Genomic DNA, 21,206 nt, shown 5'->3' on the forward strand with positions numbered 1-21,206 from the left:
CTCAGTTTCTTCAACGTAAACTGAGAATTTTACTTTTTTTTTTTTAATCTCTGAGACAGAGTCTCACTCTGCCGCCCAGGATGGAATGCAGTAACAGGATCTTTGCGCACTGCAAATCTGCCTCCCAAGTTCAAGTGATTCTCGAGCCTCAGCCTACCAAGTAGCTGCGATACAGGCACACACAACCACACCCGGCTGATTTTTGTATTTTTAATAGAGACGGGGTTTCACCATGCTGGCCAGGCTGGTCTGGAACTCCCGACTTAGGTGATCTGTCCAACTCGGCCTACCAATGTGCTGGGATTACAGGCATGAGCCACCGCATCCAGCCACAAAGTTTACTTTTAAAGTTAAGATGATATTCTGTGAAAATGCTTGGTAAACGGTGAGATGAAGTTCTGTATAAATGAGAATCACTGGGCAGGCTATGGGACACCAGAGTTTTTAGATGTCAGGACAAAGGCGGGGGCTTGAGGGTATTAAGGAGGGCACAGTTTAGAAAAAATTTCTGCGTCTATCTGAGCATTGATAATTTAGTTATTCAGTCTCACAAAAGATAGTAAAGATATCAAAAGGCGTGTTTGTTCCTCAGTAGGTTTAACAGTGAGCATTGGAAGTTCTGGCCTCCTTAGAGAGTGGCCCTGGAGAAAGACTGGAAGTGGGAGGGCGGCCACAGGAAAAATTACAGAAACCACCTGGTGTGAATGGGACCAAGACCTCAGGCTTTCCATTCAGGGAGCTGCTCCCTTACCAGATTGATGCCATTCACTTCTATGTGCTGGAGGAGGACGCTGGCCACATGCTCTGTGTCCCACTGCACACCTGGGTCATCTGGGAAATCCCTACAAGGGAGAAGCACAACTTGAACACTTTTTCTAATCAGGCGCAACCTTCTCCCTAAGCTCCAGTAAGTAGGTGCATGCCCAGTTTTGTGATAATTACATTGGGGGTAAGGGGTCCCTGCCCTTAAGCTTCCTCAGGTTTCAGTTAAGGTGAGACTCACAAACATGAAACAACTAGAAATTAATGCACAATTCCACACAACACACTTTTGGAGCTTTATGCTTATTGCTGAGGGGAAGAAACAACATCAACGAGATAAGGCTCTGTCTACAAGTTGGGGAGACAAATGTGTTAAAAATGAACTTGAGCACAAGGCATGATGATATGCACTTTATGAGAATAATAGTAATAGTACTTTAATAAAAAGTACAAAAGTATGTTACTTCATTAACCTCATGAACATCTTTTGACAGAGTTTTTTTTTTTTTTTTTTTTTTTGAGATGGAGTCTCCCTCTGTCACCCAGGCTGGAGTGCAGTGGTGAGATCTTGGCTCATTACAATCTTTGCCTCCTGGGTTCAAGCGATTCTCCTGCCTCAGCCTCCTGAGTAGCTGGGATTGCAGGCACCCACCACCACGCCTGGCTAATTTTTGTATATTTAGTAGAGACGGGGTTTCACCCTGTTGGCCAGCCTGGTCTCGAACTCCTGATCTCAGGTGATCGGTCCAACCTTGGCCTCCCAAACTGCTGGAATTACTGCTCTGTCACCTAGGCTGGAGTACAGTGGCTCACTGCAACCTCCGCCTCCTGGGTTCAAGCAATTCTCCCACCTCAGTCTCCCGAGTAGCTGGGATTACAGGGACACGCCACCATACCTGGCTAATTTTTGTATTTTATTTTTTATTTTTTTCCCGAGGCTGAGTCTTGCTCTGTTGCCCAGGCTGGAATGTAATGGCATGATCTCAGCTCACTGTAACCTCCATCTCCTGGGTTCCAACGGTTCTCCTACTCAGCCTCCCAAGTAGCTGGGATTACAGGTGCCTGTCACCACACCCAGCTAATTTTTTGCATTTTTAGTAGAGACGGGGTTTCACCATGTTGGCTAGGCTAGTCTTGAACTTCTGACCTCAGGTGATCTGCCTGCCTCAGCCTCCCAAAGTGCTGGGATTAGAGGTGTGAACCATTATGCCTGGCCTTTGACAGAGCCTTTACCAATGAAGTTAAGTAGCTCGTTTGCAAGGCTGTTAGAGTTAGATTTTGAATGCAGGTTTTGCCTGCAAAGCCAAAATGCTTTAGCAGTAGGGAACTGGCTACATCCCCCCTCCATCAGGACTGGGGCTTGCTGCATGTCAGGTACAAAGGTCTTTACCAGAATAAACTGCAACTTATCTGTGTCTCCACCTGGCCACACCACAGGCCTATCTATCTCCTTCTCCAACCTGCTGAAATCCTTCCTGTCTCTTTTTTGTGCTTTGATCTATGGTGTCACCTGATATGGGACCAAGGCCTACTTTGGCCCCCTTTTTTGAAAATATTATTCATAATCTTATAAACTGATACCTATCTCTCTTTTGGTCAGGTCCTACAGCAACACCCATAATGCTACTGAGAGGACATGGGCTCTGCTCCCTACCAGGCAGGTTGTTATCACTTCCCTATGGACAAAGGTCATTAACTGGCCCCCTTTCGAACTTTGGGCAAAGGAGACTCACAGGAGGTTTTTCAGCACAAAAATGACATGAGCCTCAGCAATAAATAGTGTCATTATTTCCTTTGCTTCAGCTGGTTCATCTACCAACCCCTTATGGCAGTGGTCCCCAACCTTTCTGGCACCAGGGACCAGTTTCATGGAAGATACCTTTTCCATGGACAGGGGTGGGAGGCATTAGATTCTCATAGGGGTGTGCAACCTAGATCCCTCGCATGTGGAGTTCAAAATAGGGTTTGCACTCCTATGAGAATCTAATTCCGCCACTGATCTGACAGGAGGCAGAGCTCGGGCAGTAATGCTTGCTTGCCCGTCACTCACCTCCTGCTGTGCTGCCTGGTTCCTAACAGGCCAGGGACGTGTACTGGTCTGAAGCCTGGGGGTTGGGGACCTCTGCTTTAGGGTGTTTACTGCAGAGGGCAGCTTTGTACTTTTCAAAGCCCTATCCCATCGGCCACTCCAGGTGGTTCTCATAGTCCTCCTGCAGTGAGCAGGACAGGCAGCTCAGCAGGTGGGGAACAGGATTGGGAGAAAGGGATAAAGTGGGATCAGGACAAAGTCCAGTTTTGCTTCCTGGATATGGAGCTGAATATGATGTGTAAAACATAACCCCCTGAGCTCAGGCAGCTGAAGGAGAAATAGACACAGGGCACAGAGAAAATGTCTTGGAGTGACAACAGCTACATACATACTCCTGGCTGAGAGGTCCACATAAATGTATCAAGGCATCATTTTGGAGGGGGAATACACCAGTAATATTACATGGAATGTTAGCACACGAGAGAAAGGATAGGAGGATAGTTGGCTAAGCCTACTAATTCGCTGTTGTTCTGAGGTTCTAACGTGCTGAAAGATAAACCTCAAAGAGGGGGAAGTTCATGGCTGCCTTTCATTTATCTTCGGAAAACTGGGATCTGCTTTTTTGAGGGGCGATGCAGGAACAAGTGTTGCTCCATGCCTTTCTTTCGGTGGCTCCACCCAGTCATTGTGGGTGAGGCTAATCATTTAGGGAGGGACTTTGAACTGTAAATATCTGCTCTGTGATGTGACACATCTGATAACGCATCATCACTTTTTTTTTTTTTTTGAGACGGAGTCTCGCTCTGTCGCCCAGGCTGGAGTGCAGTGGCCAGATCTCAGCTCACTGCAAGCTCCGCCTCCCGGGTTTACGCCATTCTCCTGCCTCAGCCTCATGGCCAACGCATCATTACTTTTATGATTAAGTCCAAACTCCTCTCGGTCAGTCATTCAAGTTTTCCCCAATCTATATCCTATTTTGATTCACTTCCTTTCTCATTATTTGAAAGAGTCAATGAGATAACACAGGTCAGAAAGCATTTAAGAACTGTAAAAGGGGCCGGGCGCGGTGGCTCATGCCTGTAATGCCAGCACTTTGGGAGGCTGAGGTGGGTGGATCACGAGGTCAGGAGATCGAGACCATCCTGGCTAATACAGTGAAACCCCGTTTCTACTAAAAATGCAAAAAAAAAATTAGCCGGGTGTGGTGGTGGGCGCCTGTAGTCTCAGCTACTACGGAGGTTGAGGCAGAATAATGGCGTGAACCTGGGAGGCGGAGCTTGCAGTGAGCTGAGACTGTGCCACTGCACTCCAGCCTGGGCCATGGAGCCAGACTCCAAGAACTGTAAAGAAATGTGTAAACATGGCCGGGCGCGGTGGCTCAAGCCTGTGATCCCAGTACTTTGGGAGGCCGAGACGGGCGGATCACGAGGTCAGGAGATCGAGACCATCCTGGCTAACACAGTGAAACCCCGTCTCTACTAAAAAATGCAAAAAAAAAACTAGCCGGGCGAGGTGGCGGGCGCCTGTAGTCCCAGCTACTCGTGAGGCTGAGGCAGGAGAATGGCGCAAACCCGGGAGGCGGAGCTTGCAGTGAGCTGAGAGACGGCCACTGAACTCCAGCCTGGGTGACAGAGTGAGACTCCGTCTCAAAAAAAAAAAAAAAAAAAGAAATGTGTAAACATCAAAATTCTGGCTGTTATTGCTGCATTAGCCTAATTTAAAATCCCCTTTAAAAAAAAAAAAAGGAAAGAACTCCCCAGTCCTTCTTTTTTTTTTTTTTTTTGAGAGGGAGCCTTACTCTGCAGCCCAGGCTGGAGTGCAGTGGGGCAATCTCAGCTCCCTGCAACATCCGCCTCCCAGGTTCAAGTGATTCTCCTGCCTCAGCCTCCCCAGTAGCTGGAACTACAGACACCTGCCACCATGCCCAGCTAATTTTTGTATCTTTAGTAGAGACAGGGTTTCACCATATTGGACAGGCTGGTCTCAAACTCCTGACCTTGTAATCCGCCCACCTCGGTCTTCCAAAGTGTTGGGATTACAGGTGTGAGCCACCACGCCCAGCCCCCAGTCCTTCTTTCTTGCAGTCCCTTGCAGACCTCTTTGATGGCCACTTCTATCGCGGTTGATGATTTCAAAGTGGGAAATCATCAACAACAGGAGATGTGTAAGATGACTCACTGAGGTGAAGCAATGAGTCACCAGGACTTCTATTTACCTGGTTTTCTGTTTAAATCTATATTTTGTAGCTATTTTATAAGGCATCATATACCAACAGGGTTAACATGTATATAATTTGAGTAAATAAGTACATAAATATGAAGGTGCAAGCTCAAATGTTGCTTCTTGCCATTAGGGGAGTGTGACAAAAATGTCTGGAGATCACTAATCTACTCATTTTTCATTTTTCATTTATTTTCTCCTGAATATTTTATTTTATTTATTTATTTTTGAGACGGAGTTTTACTCTTGTTGCCTAGGTTGGAGTGCAATGGCACCATCTTGGCTCACTGTAACCTCCGCCTCTCCGGTTCAAGTGATTCTCTTGCCTCAGCCTCCCGAGTAGCTGGGATTACAGGTGTGTGCCACCACACCCGGCTAATTTTGTATTTTTAGTAGAGACAGGGTTTCACCATATTGGCCAGGCTGGTCTCAAACTCCTGACCTCGTGATCCACCCACCTTGGCGTCCCAAAGTGCTGGGATTACAGGCGTGAGCCACCATGCCTGGCTGATATTTTATTTTTTTGAGACAGAGTCTTGCTCTGTCACCCAGGCTAGAATGCGGTGGTACAAGCACAGCTCACTGGAGCCTTGACCTCCAGGCTCAAGTGATCCTCCCATCTCAGCCTCCCAAGTAGCTGAGATTACAGGTGTGAGCCACCAAGCCCAGCTAATAATTCGGTGATTTTTAGTACATGTATGGAATCTCTTCATTTTATTTTACTAGTATTTTACATATATATATATACACACACACATATACATACACACACACACACACACACACACACATATATATATATTTTTTTGAGACAGAGTCTTGCTCTGTCACCCAGGTTGGAGTGCAGCAACACCATCTCAGCTCACTGCAACCTCCGCCTCCTGGGTTCAAGCGATTCTCCTGCCTCAGCCCATCAATAGCCGGGATTACAGGCATGCAACACCATGCCCAGTTAGTTTTTGTATTTTCAGTAGAGATAGGGTTTCACCATGTTGGCCAGCCTGGTCTAGAACTCCTGACCTCAGATGATCCACCCACCTCAGCCTCCCAAAGTGCTGGGATTACAGGCTACATATATTTAATTCTTTACTCTCCAACCTATCATAAGTCCCCTGATGGACGATGTTACATGAGTCATTCATCAGTCAAGGTCTAGCCAAGTAAATGGAGACCACCAGGTATTTCAGAAGGAATTTAATACAGAAATCTGTTTACTCACTCACTGTATGGGAAGAGCTGAGAGGCCAAACAGTGAAACAACGCAGAGACTGGCAACAGCAGAAGGGCACTACTGCCTCTAAGATGGGACACCAGAGCCATGGAAGGGGAGCAGTGGCGGGAACTGGATGTCAGGAGAACTAGCTAGATGTCAGAGAAAACACCAACCTGCTGATGGACATGCCACTTAGGGTGGAGGGTGGGGGAAATACCTGGTTCTTCCCTCTGCTACCTCCTAGTCATCTATCATTGCCATCTACTGGTCAAACCTCTCCAGAAGCCAATGGACATGGGAGCCTGGAAACTGTAGTTTCCATTGGAAAAGAGCAAAGGCATAAGATTGAGGCGATGTCTTACTCACAGCAGGTGTTCAATGGATATTTACTTTCAATTGCTGCTCAATCTTGACCCTAAACCTTCAAAGGACAGCAGCAGTCTGGCCACCTGCCTCTCACTGTCTAAGAGTTTTCCAGCTTTATGGAAAAGCAATAACCCGCCATGTGCTTGGTTATAGAGGGCAGTGGGGAGCACCGTAGTGGGGGACATGGGGACACCACAGGGCAATCAGGATTCAAGGCTCAGTGAAGGGAGACATGGCAAAGGTTAATAGCCAACTTCACCCCAGAAGCTCAAGGACAGAGTACTGTCCATGATTACAATGGTCCAGTGTCACCCGCAGGCAATGTGATGTGGCAGAGAGAACATGGGGTAGGATGACACAGAATCTGAGTTCTAGCTCCCCTGCTTTCCATGTGACCATGGCAGGAGCTGCATCATCAGTAAAGATAAAATAATTCTGGGATGCACCTGATAACTGCCTGAGAGTCCTTCCAACTCTTAAGTTTAGGACTGTGTCATAAGCAAATGATTGACCTCACCCACTATCAGGAGGTGGACCAACTGAAAGAAAGGCATGGAGCAACACCTGTTCCTGTGAGCCTTTCTCCAAATGAGCTTCCCTCACAGAGCAAAGACACTGCTATCAGGTATGACACAGATAACCTCCCAAAAGCCAGAGACCAGATCTCTCATTGGGCAAGGCCAAATTCTTTTTTTTTTTTTTACTTTTTTTTTTCTACAAAATACTTTATTAGGCAAAACCGCATACTATACACATGCTTTGAAATGCATCAGGAAAGGTGAAGACACAAATGAACAAGTGTGTAGTGACACATGGCTGTCAGAACACACTAAAGAACCCAGTTTCCCTCCTTTACCAAGAAGCAAGGCCAAATTCTTTACTACACACCTTTCTTGTATTTAGAAACCTTCACTGAACTTCTCTACCAACTACAGCTCAGACTACCACACTTCGTACCTGATTCGAATAGTATTCTATTATTTTCTGTTGTTTTGTGTGTCTCTTTAGCTAAAGTTAAAATATAAGACTAGGCCTGTTCCTTATTCTTCTATTTCTTAGGTGGTACATGGCACAACTCAAGTAAATGAACAAGTTTTTAAAATAAATAAACAATAAGTAATTGTGCTTCTACCCTATGCAAGGAAGTGTGTTTGGGGGTTTAATAAGCACCAGTTGCTTGATAGAAGTACCTTGTATTTGGATGAACCAAAGGCAATTATACCAGCCACTGGGGGCTGATGCATAAAAGCAAGATGTTTGAAAGATTGCAATTTTCTTTCTTTTTTTTTTTTTTTGAGACGGAGTCTGCCTCTGTCACCCAAGCTGAAGTGCAGTGGTGTGATCTCGGCTCACTGCAACCTCCGCCTCCTGGGTTCACGCCATTCTCCTGCCTCAGCCTCCCGAGTAGCTGGGACTACAGGCACCCATCACCATGCCTGGCTAATTGTTTTTGTATTTTTAGTAGAGATGGGGTTTCACTGTGTTAGCCAGGATGGTCTCGATCTCCTGACCTTGTGATCTGCCCGCCTCGGCCTCCCAAAGTGCTGGCATTACAGGCATGAGCCACTGCGCCCGGCTGAAAGATTGCAATTTTATAAAACAGATTGAGGTAAAAAGTGTATACAATGGGCAAAAGGGCAAAATATCCTAATAGAACCCCTTCCCCTCGATACAGGAAAATATAAAATTTGATGCTGGGAAATTTCAAACAGATAAATGTAGAAAAAACTCCTTTTAGACCAACTATCTGAGTTGTTATTTGCCTAAAGTTCAACCCTAATCAGCTCAAGGCCTAGGTATTGTTTCTGTCTTCTCTGCTAGAGTAACAATTCTACTCTAGATAAACATGTTGTAAGTCAGTTTTTGGATGCTTCCTTAAGAGACAGTTGGTGAATGCCATTTGCCCCAGTTTTCTTTGTCTGGTCCCTCTTCCTGATAACTAGAACAGGAGAAGCCCTCTTGGTCTGTGAAGTAATCTTAGGTATGAAGTCAGACACAGCAGAGTAATGAAAAAGGAGAAAACCAAGCTGCAAGGACTCTGGGGAGTGAGCCATCACATGGTCCCGGACAGCACCCCTCCTCCTACCACAGTTACTATGGGTCATCTGCTATTTGCAGCACAGCCAAATTCTCATTTATAGATGCCATAATTTTTTAAAGCTTCCCTATCATCAATTATTTAGGTTGTATCCAGTTTTTTAGTATTGTAAAAAGGTTGTAATGAGCATCCTTATCCATAACTCTCTGTATGCCTCTCTCAATACTTCTTTGTGATAAAATCATAAATGTGGCCGGGCGCGGTGGCTCAAGCCTGTAATCCCAGCTCTTTGGGAGGCCGAGACGGGCGGATCACGAGGTCAGGAGATCGAGACCATCCTGGTGAACACAGTGAAACCCCGTCTCTACTAAAAAATACAAAAAAAAAAAAAAAATCAGCTGGGCGAGGTGGCGGGCGCCTGTAGTCCCAGCTACTCGGGAGGCTGAGACAGGAGAATGGCCTAAACCTGGGAGGTGGAGCTTGCAGTGAGCTGAGATCAGGCCACTGCACTCCAGCCTGGGTGACAGAGCAAGGCTCCGTCTCAAAAAAAAAAAAAAAAAAATCATAAATGTAACTTCTGAGTCAATGGTGAAATGAAAAGCACATGTGTGGATCTCTCTTGTAAGAACTCTGCTATGAAGAGTAGATGGAAAGTGTGTTAACTTGCAAGGGGTACAGCATCAAGGGAGTTTTTTTTTTTTTTGAGACCGAGTCTCGCTCTGTCGCCAGGGCTGGAGTGCAGTGGCCGGATCTCAGCTCATTGCAAGCTCCGCCTCCCGGGTTCACGCCATTCTCCTGCCTCAGCCTCCCGAGTAGCTGGGACTACAGGCGCCCGCCACCTCGCCCGGCTAGTTTTTTGTATTTTTTAGTAGAGACGGGGTTTCACCGTGTTAGCCAGGATAGTCTCGATCTCCTGACCTCGTGATCCGCCCGTCTCGGCCTCCCAAAGTGCTGGGATTACAGGCTTGAGCCACCACGCCCGGCCTTTTTTTTTTTTTTTTAAAGAGAGAGATTTGTACATTTTATAGGCTGAAAGGAAAAACTAATAAGCACAATTTATATCAAGAGCTCCATTCCAGCCCGAGATGTTGGCTCATGCCTGTAATCCCAGCACTTTGGGAGGCCGAGGTGGGTGGATCACCTGACATCAGGAATTCGAGACCAGCCTGGCCAACACGGTGAAACACGTCTCTACTAAAAGTCAAAAAATTAGCTAGATGTGGTGGTGCATGCCTGTAATCCCAGCTACTCGAGAGGCTGAGGCAGGAAAATCGCTTGAACCTGGGAGGTGGAGGTTGCAGTGAGCCAAGATCATGTCACTGTACTCCTGGGTGACAGAGCAAGGCTCCATTTCAAAAAAAAAAAAAAAAAAAAAAAAAAAAAGAGCTCCATTACTTTGAAAAATCTAAGGTATTTTAATATTGTCTACTTTTTAATCCTTTTTAAATTTTATAGCCATGGGGTCTTGCTATGTTGCCCAGCTAGTCTTAAACTCCTGGTATCAAGCGATCCTCCTGCCTCAGCCCTATTTTCTTTCTTCCTTTTCTTTTTTTTTCTTTTTTGTTTGAGATGGAGCACCCGCCATCATGCCCAGCTAATTTTTGTGCTTTTGTAGAGACGGGGTTTCACCATGTTGGTCAGGCTGGTCTCGAACTCCTGACCTCAGGTGATACGCCCTCCTCTGCCTCCCAAAGTGCTGGGATTACAGGCATGAGCCACCACGTCTAGCCAAGTCCTATTCTCTTATCCTTGTAAGCTCTCTGAAAAATCCATATCATTTACTTCTTCTTTTTTTTTTTTTTTGAGACAGCGTCCCGCTCTGTTGCCCAGGCTATAGTGCAGTGGTGCCATCTCAGCTCACTGCAGCCTCTGTCTCCTGGGTTCAAGCAATTCTCCTTCTTCAGCCTCCTGAGTAGTTGGGACTACAGGCACCCACCACCACGCCCGACTAATTTTTGTATTTTTAATGAAAATGGGGTTTCACCATATTGGCCAGGCTGTTCTCAAACTTCCGACCTCAAGTGATTTGCCCACCTCGGGCTCCCAAAGTGCTGGGATTACAGGTGCGAGCCACCATGCCCAGCCCCATATAATTTACTTCTTTCCACAGTTGGAAAGAACTGGTTAAAAGAGATTTAGTTAGTACATGTGGACTTATACAAGCACTAATGGGGCCAACTGACAATATAAAAGAACGTAAATATGGTAAAGACCACAATTTTATCTTGTTAACTGACGCTCCTCCTTGGAAATTACTTGTATGTAATTCAAAATCAATTTGAAAGCAGAAGTCGAGCCTCAAAGAGCAGTCAAGCTTTATACTTAAAGAATATCTGGGGGCCATGTATGGTGGCTCACACCTGTCATCTCAGCACTTTGGGAGGCCAAAATGGGAGGATCACTTGAGCACAGGAGTTCAAGACCAGCCTGGGCAACATAGTGAGATCCTGTCTCTACAAATTAAAAAAAAAAAATTAGCTGAGAGTGGTGGCATGCATATGTTCCCAGCTACTTGGGAGGCTACGGCAGGAGGATTGCCTGAGCCCCAGAGGTTAAGGCTCCAGTGAGCTGTGATCGCACCACTGCACTCCAACCTGGGTGAGAAACAGCAATAACAACACAAATGTCTGGACTGGGCATGGTAGCTCATGTCTGTAATCCTAGGACTTTGGGAGGCTGAGGAGGGAGAATTGCTGGGGCCAGGGCTTCAAGACCATCCTGGGCAACTTAGCGAGATCCCATCTCTACAAAAAATAAATTATAAAAATTAGCCAGGTCAGTGGCATGCACTTGTAGTCCTAGCTACTTGGGAGGCTGAGGTATAAGGATCACTTGGGCCTGGGAGATCAAGACTGCAGTGAACCGTAATCACACCACTGCACTGCAGCCTGGGCAACAGAATGAGACCCTGTCTCAAAAGAGAGGGAAGGGAAGGGGAGGGGAGGAAAAGGGAGAGGAGGGGAGGGGAGGGAAGGAAAGGGGAGAGGAGAGGAGGGGAGGGGACAGATCACTCCTGTAATCCCAGCACTTTGGGAAGCCTGGGAGGGGGGGCGGATCACTTGAGGTCAAGAAAACAAACAAACAAACAAACCCCCCCCCAAAAAAAAACAAAGAAAAAAAGAAGACCGGGTGTGGTGGCTCACACCTGTAATCCCAGCACTTTGGGAGGCCAAGGTGGGTGGATCACCTGAGGTCGAGAGTTTGAGACCAGCCTGACCAACATGGAGAAACCCTGTCTCTACTAAAAATACAAAATTAGTCAGGTGTGGTGGTGGGTGCCTGTAATCCCAGTTACTTGGGAGGCTGAGGCAGGAGAATCGCTTGAACCCAGGAGGCGGAGGTTGCGGTGAGCCAAGATCATGCCACTGCACTCCATCCTGGACAAGAGAGAAACTCTGTCTTAAAAAAACAAAAAAAAAAGTCTGGCATTTCCCTCCCTATGTGACATAGGCATGAACCAGGCAATGGATTTGCTCCAACAAAAGATAGGTATTCTAGTGCAGTTCCCTTGCTGCCTGAGACTTTTCAAATCCAGACCTTTGCAGCTGTACAGGAAATGGTCATAAAGTTACTGAGCTTAGAGTTCCTAGAAACTTCCTTTCATTTTAAGCAAGGTCCTTTGTGACTTTTATTGCAATTTTAATCAAAGAGTATGGAAATTTCTCGGATACTGATGTGCGTGGGTAAGTTTGCAAAGATGTAACGCTGAGTTAAGTCTGCCTAAAACAGATGGATATGGAGGACTGAAGCCAAGTTTCCGGCCAGGTTTTATCCAAGTAAAGGAGAGATGACGAATCTGAAGAATGGAGCTGGATGAGATAGCATCATATACTGCTGGTGCAGGACAAAGATAACTAGAGATTGCATCAGGCAGTTGCCAAATCCTCCTTTGTTGACATATTGCTCTCCTTTGAGAATTCTAGTCCAAAGGGTTTATTTCATCTGGCCTTCTCAGCTCAGAAATGATAAAAGGCAAGCTGTGAAATATCTGGTAAGGTTGTACCTTGCACCTAAACCTTCGAATACAGAGACCTGTGGTCTTTGCACTCCATCACTTTACATCTCAAATCAGAATTCCAGTCCAAAGGGTTTATCTCACCTGGCCTTCTCAGCTCAGAAATGATAAAAGGCAAGCTCTGAAATATCTGGTAAGGTTGTACCTTGCACCTAGACCTTGGAATACAGAGATGGTCTTTGCCCTCCATCACTTTACATCCCAAATCAGTTAGGTGGTGTTTCCTGATAAGAAGCCAGCAAAAGAGAACTGAGAATAAAAGGCAAAACTTTCAAGAGGGTTCACAGAGGAAATCTGAGGACTACTTAAAACATTAGAGACCTATTAAAGAATGTTCAGCCAGGTGCAGTGGCTCACACCTGTAATCCCAGCACTTTGGGAGGCTGAGGCAGGCGGATCTCCTGAGGTCGGGAGTTTGAGACCAGCCTGACCAACATGGAGAAACCCCGTCTTTACTAAAAATACAAAATTAGCACAGTGGCGTGTGCCTGTAATCCCAGCTACTCAGGAGGCTGAGGCAGGAGAATCACTTGAACCTAGGAGGCGGAGGTTGCAGTGAGCCAAGATCGCGCCATTGCACTCCAGCCTGGGCAACAAGAGTGAAATTCTGTTTCAAAAAAAAAAAGAAAGAAAGAAAGAAAAAGAATAATAGTAATAGGCTGGAAGCAGTGGCTCACACCTGTAATCCCAGCACTTTGGGAGGCCGAGGCGGGTGGATCACCTGAGGTCAGGAGTTCGAGACCAGCCTGGCCAACACGGAGAAACCCGTCTCTACTAAAACTACAAAAATTAGCCGGGTGTGGTGGCAGGCACCTGTAATCCCAGCTACTCGGAAGGCTGAGGCAGGAGAATAGCCTCAACCCAGGAGGCGGGGGCTGCAGTGAGCCGAGACTGCACCACTGCACTCCAGCCTGGGCAACAAGAGCGAGACTTCATCTCAAGAAATAAATAAATAAATAAATAAATAAATAAATAAATAAATAAATAAATGAAAAGAAAACAGGCAATTTAGAAAAGAAGAAATGCAAACTGCCAACATATGTTCCTTCTGCTTCTCAGAAAGAATCAAAGAAATGCAAGATTAAAGCAAGATGTCTGTGCTGGAGAAAGACACAGAGAGAGGGGCACCGTTATATACTGCTGGTATGAGTTTAAATTGCTGCATCTCAAGAAGAAGGCAATTTGCCTATATGTGAATATCTGTGCCCTTTGACCCTGTGTTTCTAGAAGTCTATCCTAAGGAAATAATTAGAGAAGCCTAAAGGCCAACGTCAGCTCAGGCAGAGAGATATCACTTTCACTGCAATTGGAGCGGAAAGAGGTCGGCAGTTCTGTTGCTCTGCACCAGGGAGCAATTTCTCTAACTTCCTGAATTGTGGCTTATGAAAAATGCTAAAGATAACACAAGAGTTTTTTTGGGCATGTTCAGAGTAACAGCAAAGAAAGCACAGATACACCCACGGTAAGGAATGTCAACGTATAACAGGACAAAAAAACCCTAGTCACTAAACTTTAATTTTGCTTCTGACTTCTCAGTCAAAAAGAATGAGACTCAGACGAAAGAGGAACAGAAATGTATTTAGAGGAATTGAATTTTGAAAACAAAAATAAGTCTGTGAGAGAACTTCTTAAAGGGCTCTGAATGTATTCAAGTCTCAGTTCCCCTAGGAGGAAGGCCTCAGCTTAGTGTGTACTTTACTGGGGACTGTGACCCCAGGAGCAGAAGCCACTGACAGATGGAGAAGGCAGGGAAGCAGGGATGCTCTATTGATGTGGCCCTACTTATGGGCACTGGCTGTTGTGATCCCACGAGACTCTCTGAAAGATGTAAGAAAATCATCTTACAAATGTCCATCTTCCCAGGAAGATAAAGAAGGAAGTATTTACCTCCATAGGGTGTTAGCTCTCTAATCTTTCTGAGTTGAGACCACTTGGGGACCCCAGAGCAATGGCAAGTCCTGGGGCAGATAGCAGGAGGAGCAGTGTGGGCCTGAGGCGAGGGGCTGTGAGCTGGAACCAGCCTGAGGCTTCTGGGTGCCTGCACAGCTGTGGCTGGAGAAAGGCATCTGGAGGGGTCCCCAGGGACCCACACCACCAGAGCGGGGCTCCAAGAGAATGAAATCATTGTATATTTAAGTGATCTGGACTAAGCACACACTATGTGCCAAACATAGGGCTGAGTTTTAGGGATATAAACATGAATACAAGTCATGGTCCCTTCCCTTGGGAAGCTTAGAGGCAGAGTTCCGGCTGCTGTAGGCTGAGCAGTTTGCTGAGGGAAGGAGAGATGGGCAGGGGAAGAGGTGAGAATCCAGGCAGGTTCAGGGGTACCATCTGTCAGTGGCTATTGAAGCACATGAGGCACCTCATGAATATGACGGCACCGTGCCTCTGACTCTGAGGAGAAGAGACTACTATTTTGGAAGCTAAGAATACAACAGAAGAAGCCAACTCTTGCCAGTCTTTAAGTGTGACACGTACAAGCCCGACGACTCCTTCCCTGGGGTGTACTTAGCAAACACAGTGTTAATACCTCTGGAAAACGCCCCAAACTCTAAGCCCCGCCCTAGACCTTAATGTTCAGGAAAACAAGCCAGGCTGAAAGAGTTCATTAAAATAACGTTGTGTTTTTTCCCCCCACTGGCTGAATATCCTCAAACGGTGACCTTTCCTACACATTCTAATGAGTCACACTGGCCGCCACTTTTTAATCGGGAGAGTCATGGAAACCCTTTGTGAAAATCTGTGGGGTTGTGGGTCCCTTCAGTCACCAGGTGCTGGTGAGCGAAGCCCCCCTTCCTTCCTCTCCCCAGCTAAGTAAGCCCAGGGACCCAGCTCTTCCTCCCCCAGACCTAGCCCTGCACGGAGCGGGAGACTCTGCAGCCTCCACTGCTGGAACTCAAGCAGGGTTGGGTAACAGCTTATCTCTGAAAACCGAGTCCCACTTTTGCACACTGCACTCTGAACTTTAATACAGACGGAGGCGGCTCACACGCCCTTATTTGGTCCTGTGGCTTGTACAGCGCAAGCCGGAAGGTTCAGCCACCCCTCCACCCACCTCTGGCCCATCTCTAAACTCGATTACTTCCTTTGTCATCCAAAGCGAGCAAAGGTCAGTAGAGTTCAGAGCTAACATTAAGGCTAGCCAAGGACGTGGAAGCCTAACCTGGGACTGCCACTATCGCCCCCCAAGGGTCACTGTGGGAGGCAGCAACTGTCTCCTGGTCTGAGGGCCTGGCAGGAGCGTCGCTGCTCCAACTACAGGAGTGTGAAGAAATGAAGTCTAAGCTGCAGGGAGGTTGCAGCAGGGTCCAACAACTTCTGAGAGGTGTCTCTGCACCGCCAAGGACTAACCTAAACCATACGCAGAGAAAAGAAATAGGGGAAAAGATGAGTAAGAGAAAGAAAAGGAGATCCGAGAAAAATAAAAAGGACTGAAAAAAAGAGGTATATAAAGATCAATGCACTTTTATTAAGTATCTGCTGTGATAAGGACCTCATTTCCAAGCAGCTTAGGAGCCCAGACAGACCAAATGCCCCAAGAGAGCCTTTTCCACATACGACTTGAAGCCCCCAAATCTAACCATAAAATGGATTTTTTTTTTCTTTTTTTTGGGAGACAAAGTCTCACTCTGTCGCCCAGGCTGGAGTGCAGTGGCACAACCTCTGCTGCCCGGGTTCAAGCAATTCTCCCGCCTCAGCCTTCCGATTAGCTGGGATTACAGGAACCTGCCATCGTGCCTGGCTAATTTTTGTAGTTTTAGTAGAGATGGGGGTTTCACCATCTTGGCCAGGATGGTCTTGAACTCCTGACCTCGTGATTCACCTGCCTTGGCCTCCCAAAGTGCTGGGATTACAGGGGTGAGCCACTGTGCCCGGCCTGGATTTTTCCTTTCTCATAGGACATAAAAGGATTAGTAAATCATGAGTGCCAAGTATTATACCGAAATCAGTTATCTGTGTTCTCCTTCCCAGAAAGATGCATTTCATATTATTGCAACAAATAAAGTACATAAAGCTTGCAAAATCCTTGTGAAAAATCTTTCTTCAAAAATTGCCAATTTGGCCAGTTGTGGTGGCTCACGCCTATAATCTCAGCCTTTTGGGAGGCTGAGGTGGGAGTGCTGCTTGAGGCCAGGAGTTTAAGACCAGCTAGGCAACAATAGTAAGATCCTGTCTCTACAAATATATTCTTTAACTGCCAATTTTCTATCTAATGTTGTAACCACCCAGTGGGTTCACCTTGCCTGCTGCCTAGACAGAGTCAATTTATCAAGACACAGGAATTGCAGTAGAGAAAGAGTAATTAATTCATGCAGAGCCGGCTGTAATGGAGACCAGAGTCTCTTATTATTGCTCAAGTCAGTCTCCTGTAGGATTCTGGAATCAGAGTTTTTAAGGACAACTTGGTAGGGGGGAAGCCAGTTAGTGAGGAGTGCTGACTGGTTAAGTAGGAGATGAAATCATAGGGAATTGAAGCTGTCCTGTTGTGCTGAGTCATTTCCTGGGTGGGGGCCACAAGATCAGATGAGCCAGTTAATCGATCTGGGTGGTGCCCACTGATCCATCAAGTGCAGAGTCTGCAAAATATCCCAAGCACTGATCTTAGGAGCAGTTTAGGGAGGGTCAGAATCTTGTAGCCCCCAGCTGCATGACTCCTAAAACATAATTTTTAATCTTGTGCCTAATTCGTTAGTCCTACATAGGCAGTCTAGTGCCCAGGCAAGAAGGAGATATGTTTTGAGAAAGGGCTGCTATCATCTTTGTTTTAAACTATGAACTGGCGGGGTGCAGCGGCTCACATCTGTAATCGCAGCACTTTGGGAGGCAGAGGAGAGTGGATTGCCTGAGGTCAGGAGTTCCAGATCAGCCTGGCTAACATGTTAAAACCCCGTCTCTACTAAAAATACAAAAAGATTAGCCAGGCCTGGTAGCGCACACCTGTTGTCCTAGCTACTTGGGAGGCTGAAGTAGAAGAATCGCTTCAACCCGGGAAGCGGAGGTTGCAACCCGAAATCGCGCCATTGCACTCCAGCCTGGGCAACAGAGCCAGACTCCGTCTCAAAAAAAAAAAAGAAAGAAAGAAAAGAAGTTTGAGTGAGTAAGAGTGATAGGAAAGTGAAAGAATAAAGATCTAAAGGAGTGACAGCCTGGGGAAGGAGTTTTATAAGCTAGAAGATGTTTGACTAGTGAGGCAAAGAAGTTGGTAGAATTGGAGGATGAAGCTACTGGAGGGGGCAAAATAACAGAGACAGAACAGAGGAATTGCAGATAAAAGTGTAGTGCAGTTTGTGGTTGGGGAAAAGGGACATATCAAGCAGGGAGCAGAGCTATTGGTTTTAACTGGGTTAACTGCTCCCACTTCATCAGGCTGCTATGAGGATTAAATGAGATAGTATCTGAAAATCACTAAGAACAGAGGTTGGCATGTAGCAGGTGTCCAATTAATGTTAGCTATTGAGCTTATTCTTCATTAGAAGGTAATTCAATGCTGGGGAGAGAAATGAGCAATGGGGCGGCTAGGCGCAGTGTTTCACACCTGTAATCCCAGCACTTTGGGAGGCCGGGGCAGGTGGATCACTTGAGGTCAGGAGTTTGAGACCAGCCTGGCCAACATGGTGAAACCTGGTCTCTACTAAAGATACAAAAATTAGCCAGGTGAGATGGTGGGTGCCTGTAATCCCACCTACTTGGGAGGCTGAGGCAGGAGAATCGCTCGAACCCAGGAGGCAGAGTTTGCAGTGAGCTGAGGCCACTGCACTCCAGCCTGGACCACAGAGTCAGATGTCATCTCAAAAAAAAAAAAAAAAGAAAGAAAGAAAAAGAAAAAAATAAATGAACAATGGGATATGAGGCTTCACGAAGAAGTGGTCAGCTAACAGCAGACAGCCCTGTGTGATTAGATTGCAAAATGAAGGAGAACAGAGCTGGGCCATAAGGTGCCTTCAATATTCAGCTCAAGGGATTGGACTATGCTAGACCCAATAGGGGGCCTTTAAATATTTTGGGGGATTCAATCTATGTTTTAGAAAGGCATACTCTGGAGCAGGCTGAATGAGATAAAAATCTTTGCAGATGTGCATAGAGAAGATGATGAGGAGGGCCTGGATTAAGACGGTGGGGTTGAAAAGATGGATATCAATAGCAGAATGACACAGAACTAGACTCTACCTGCTGACTAGAATGGAAGGCAGGCTGAGAGAGAAGACCTGAGGCATTTACCAGAGGGACTGGGGGGAGGGTGGTGGTGCCAGCAGCACAGATGTGAGAACTGAAACTGCCTAGGAGAGGGCACTTTAAAGACAGCACTTTAAAGATCTACAGAGAAAGAGCTGGCAAGAAGAGGAGCCAGGAAGGGAGACAGGAGGAGCAGTTGGAGATTGCCTGTCTGACTTGCTCTGGATAGGACATAAACATTTACTAGATACCAGCAGCATGCCAAGGACGAGGCTGGGTGCTGGTAACTGGGCATGACAAGTACAGAACCTGTTTATAAAAGCAGCTTTCAGGCTGAGCGCAGTGGCTCATGCCTGTGATCCTAGCACTTTGGGAGGCCGAGGCGGGCAGATCACCTGAGGTCAGAAGTTCGAGACCAGCCTGGCCAACATGGTGAAACCCCATCTCTACTAAAAATATAAAAAAATAGCTGGGCATGGTGGCAGGCACCTGTAATCTCAGTTACTCAGGAGGCTGAGGCAGGAGAATCGCTTGAACCTGGGAGGCAGAGGTTGCAGTGAGGCGAGAGTGTGACATTGCACTCCAGCCTGGGCAACAAGAGTGAAACTCTGTCTCAAAAAAAAAAAGCAGCTTTCATGAGCAATATCCTGGTGGCCACTCAAGTTCATGAGGCAAATGCAGGATGTATTTCCCTCTCTATGAGGCAACCCTGGCAGACCACGAAGGGAATTATGAGATAAGGCTTTAAGCTTGATCAATGGATTTTGATCGAAGTGAAGTGGGTTCTTACTCATATTCAACAGCATTAATAGTAATTGATAACTCCTTCATAATTCAATAAGAGCTTTTGTATAATCAGTGATTTAAAAAGTTTTACAAAATCTTCACGCTATTCAATTTTTTAATATAGATTAACATCTCTCTCTCTCTCTTATTTTTTTTAAGAGACAGGGTCTTACTCTGTTGCTTAGGCTGACCTTGAACTCCGGGTCTCAGATGATCCTCCCACCTCAGCCTCCCAAAGTGCTCAGATTACAGGTGTCAGTCACACCACCTGGCCAGATTAACACCTCTTCTAAGAGCAGTGAGTCTTGAATGATAAATTTTGCTCCTCAGAAATATATATTTTTTTGAAACAGGGTCTTGCTGTGTCATCCAGGCTGGAGTGCAGTGGTGCAGACACAGCTCACTGCAGCCTCAACCTCCGAGGATCAGGCAATCCTCCTTCCTCAGCCTCCTGAGTAGTTGGGACTACAGGCATGCACCACCATGGTCAACTGATTAAAACAATTGTTTTGGCCGGGCATGGTGTCTCACACCTGTAATCCCAGCACTTTGGGAGGCCAAGGTTGGCAGATCACCTGAGGTCAGAAATTAGACACCAGCCTGGCCAACATGGCAAAACCCCATTTCAACTAAAAATACAAAAATTAGCTGGGCATGGTGATGTGCGCCTGTAATCCTAGCTACTCAGGAGGTTGAGGCAGGAGAATCGCTTAAACCTGGGAGACGGAAGTTGCAGTGAGCCAAGATCATGCCACTGCACTCCAACCTGGGCGACAAGTGAGACTCTGTCTCAAAAAAATAAAAGTTATTTTTTAACACATGGGTCTCACCATGTTGCCCAGGCTGGTCCTGTACTCCTGGGTTCAAGTGATGCTCCCGCTTCAGTCTCCCAAAGTGCTGGGATTGAACCACCGCACCTGGCCAGAAATATCTTTTGAAGTAGGCATTGCTTACTATTACTGGCTGCTGGGCCCATAATGGGGGCTGAGTCCTATGACCAGCCTGGACATCTTGCCCAGCTTCTTGAGAGGTGCCAGCATCACATCAGGATATATGTATGAGCTGCATTCTGCACTGACTCTTTCACCAACTTAATGAGCACTCTGGATTCCCTGATATCATTCTTCAAAAGAGTTTGAAGAAGATACTTTCCTTCCACATGATTAATGCTGATTCATTAACCAGAGAATGCGGGAGTTAGAAGGGACTTTAGGAATCATCTAAGTAGTCCTGTTAGTCTTAGAAAGAGTAATTCTAGGGATATTTTGTGAAATCCTCACTGACTATGTTTGGGAGGTAAAATGATTGCTTTGTCAAGGTGTTTAGGTTTGGGTGTTTAGGGTATGTAAAAATAGGTATTTTACATAACAGTAGTAACTAGACTGGTGAAAAAAAAAAAAACCAGACCAATTATTTACCTCTAATTCAGCATTCCATCATGCTATCTCTCTCCTACAACTCAGGCTTTTCTAAGTTGTAAAGAACAAGGATATGAGGCCGGGCGCGGTGGCTCAAGCCTGTAATCCCAGCACTTTGGGAGGCCGAGACGGGCAGATCACAAGGTCAGGAGATCGAGACCATCCTGGCTAACACGGTGAAA

General features: G+C 46.3%; 1 protein-coding gene across 1 annotated transcript in view; it reads right to left on the reverse strand.

Annotated features, from left to right (window-relative positions):
- PIGL (phosphatidylinositol glycan anchor biosynthesis class L) overlaps positions 1-21,206 on the reverse strand; it is a 119,580-nt gene that overhangs the window by 32,877 nt on the left and 65,497 nt on the right. The window contains exon 3 of the mRNA XM_023192173.2: positions 752-842. Within this exon, the coding sequence (XP_023047941.1) occupies positions 752-842 (91 nt within the window). The remainder of the gene's footprint in view (positions 1-751; positions 843-21,206) is intronic.

Source organism: Piliocolobus tephrosceles, chromosome 16 (assembly GCF_002776525.5).
Source record: "Piliocolobus tephrosceles isolate RC106 chromosome 16, ASM277652v3, whole genome shotgun sequence".
Lineage (NCBI taxonomy): Eukaryota > Metazoa > Chordata > Mammalia > Primates > Cercopithecidae > Piliocolobus > Piliocolobus tephrosceles.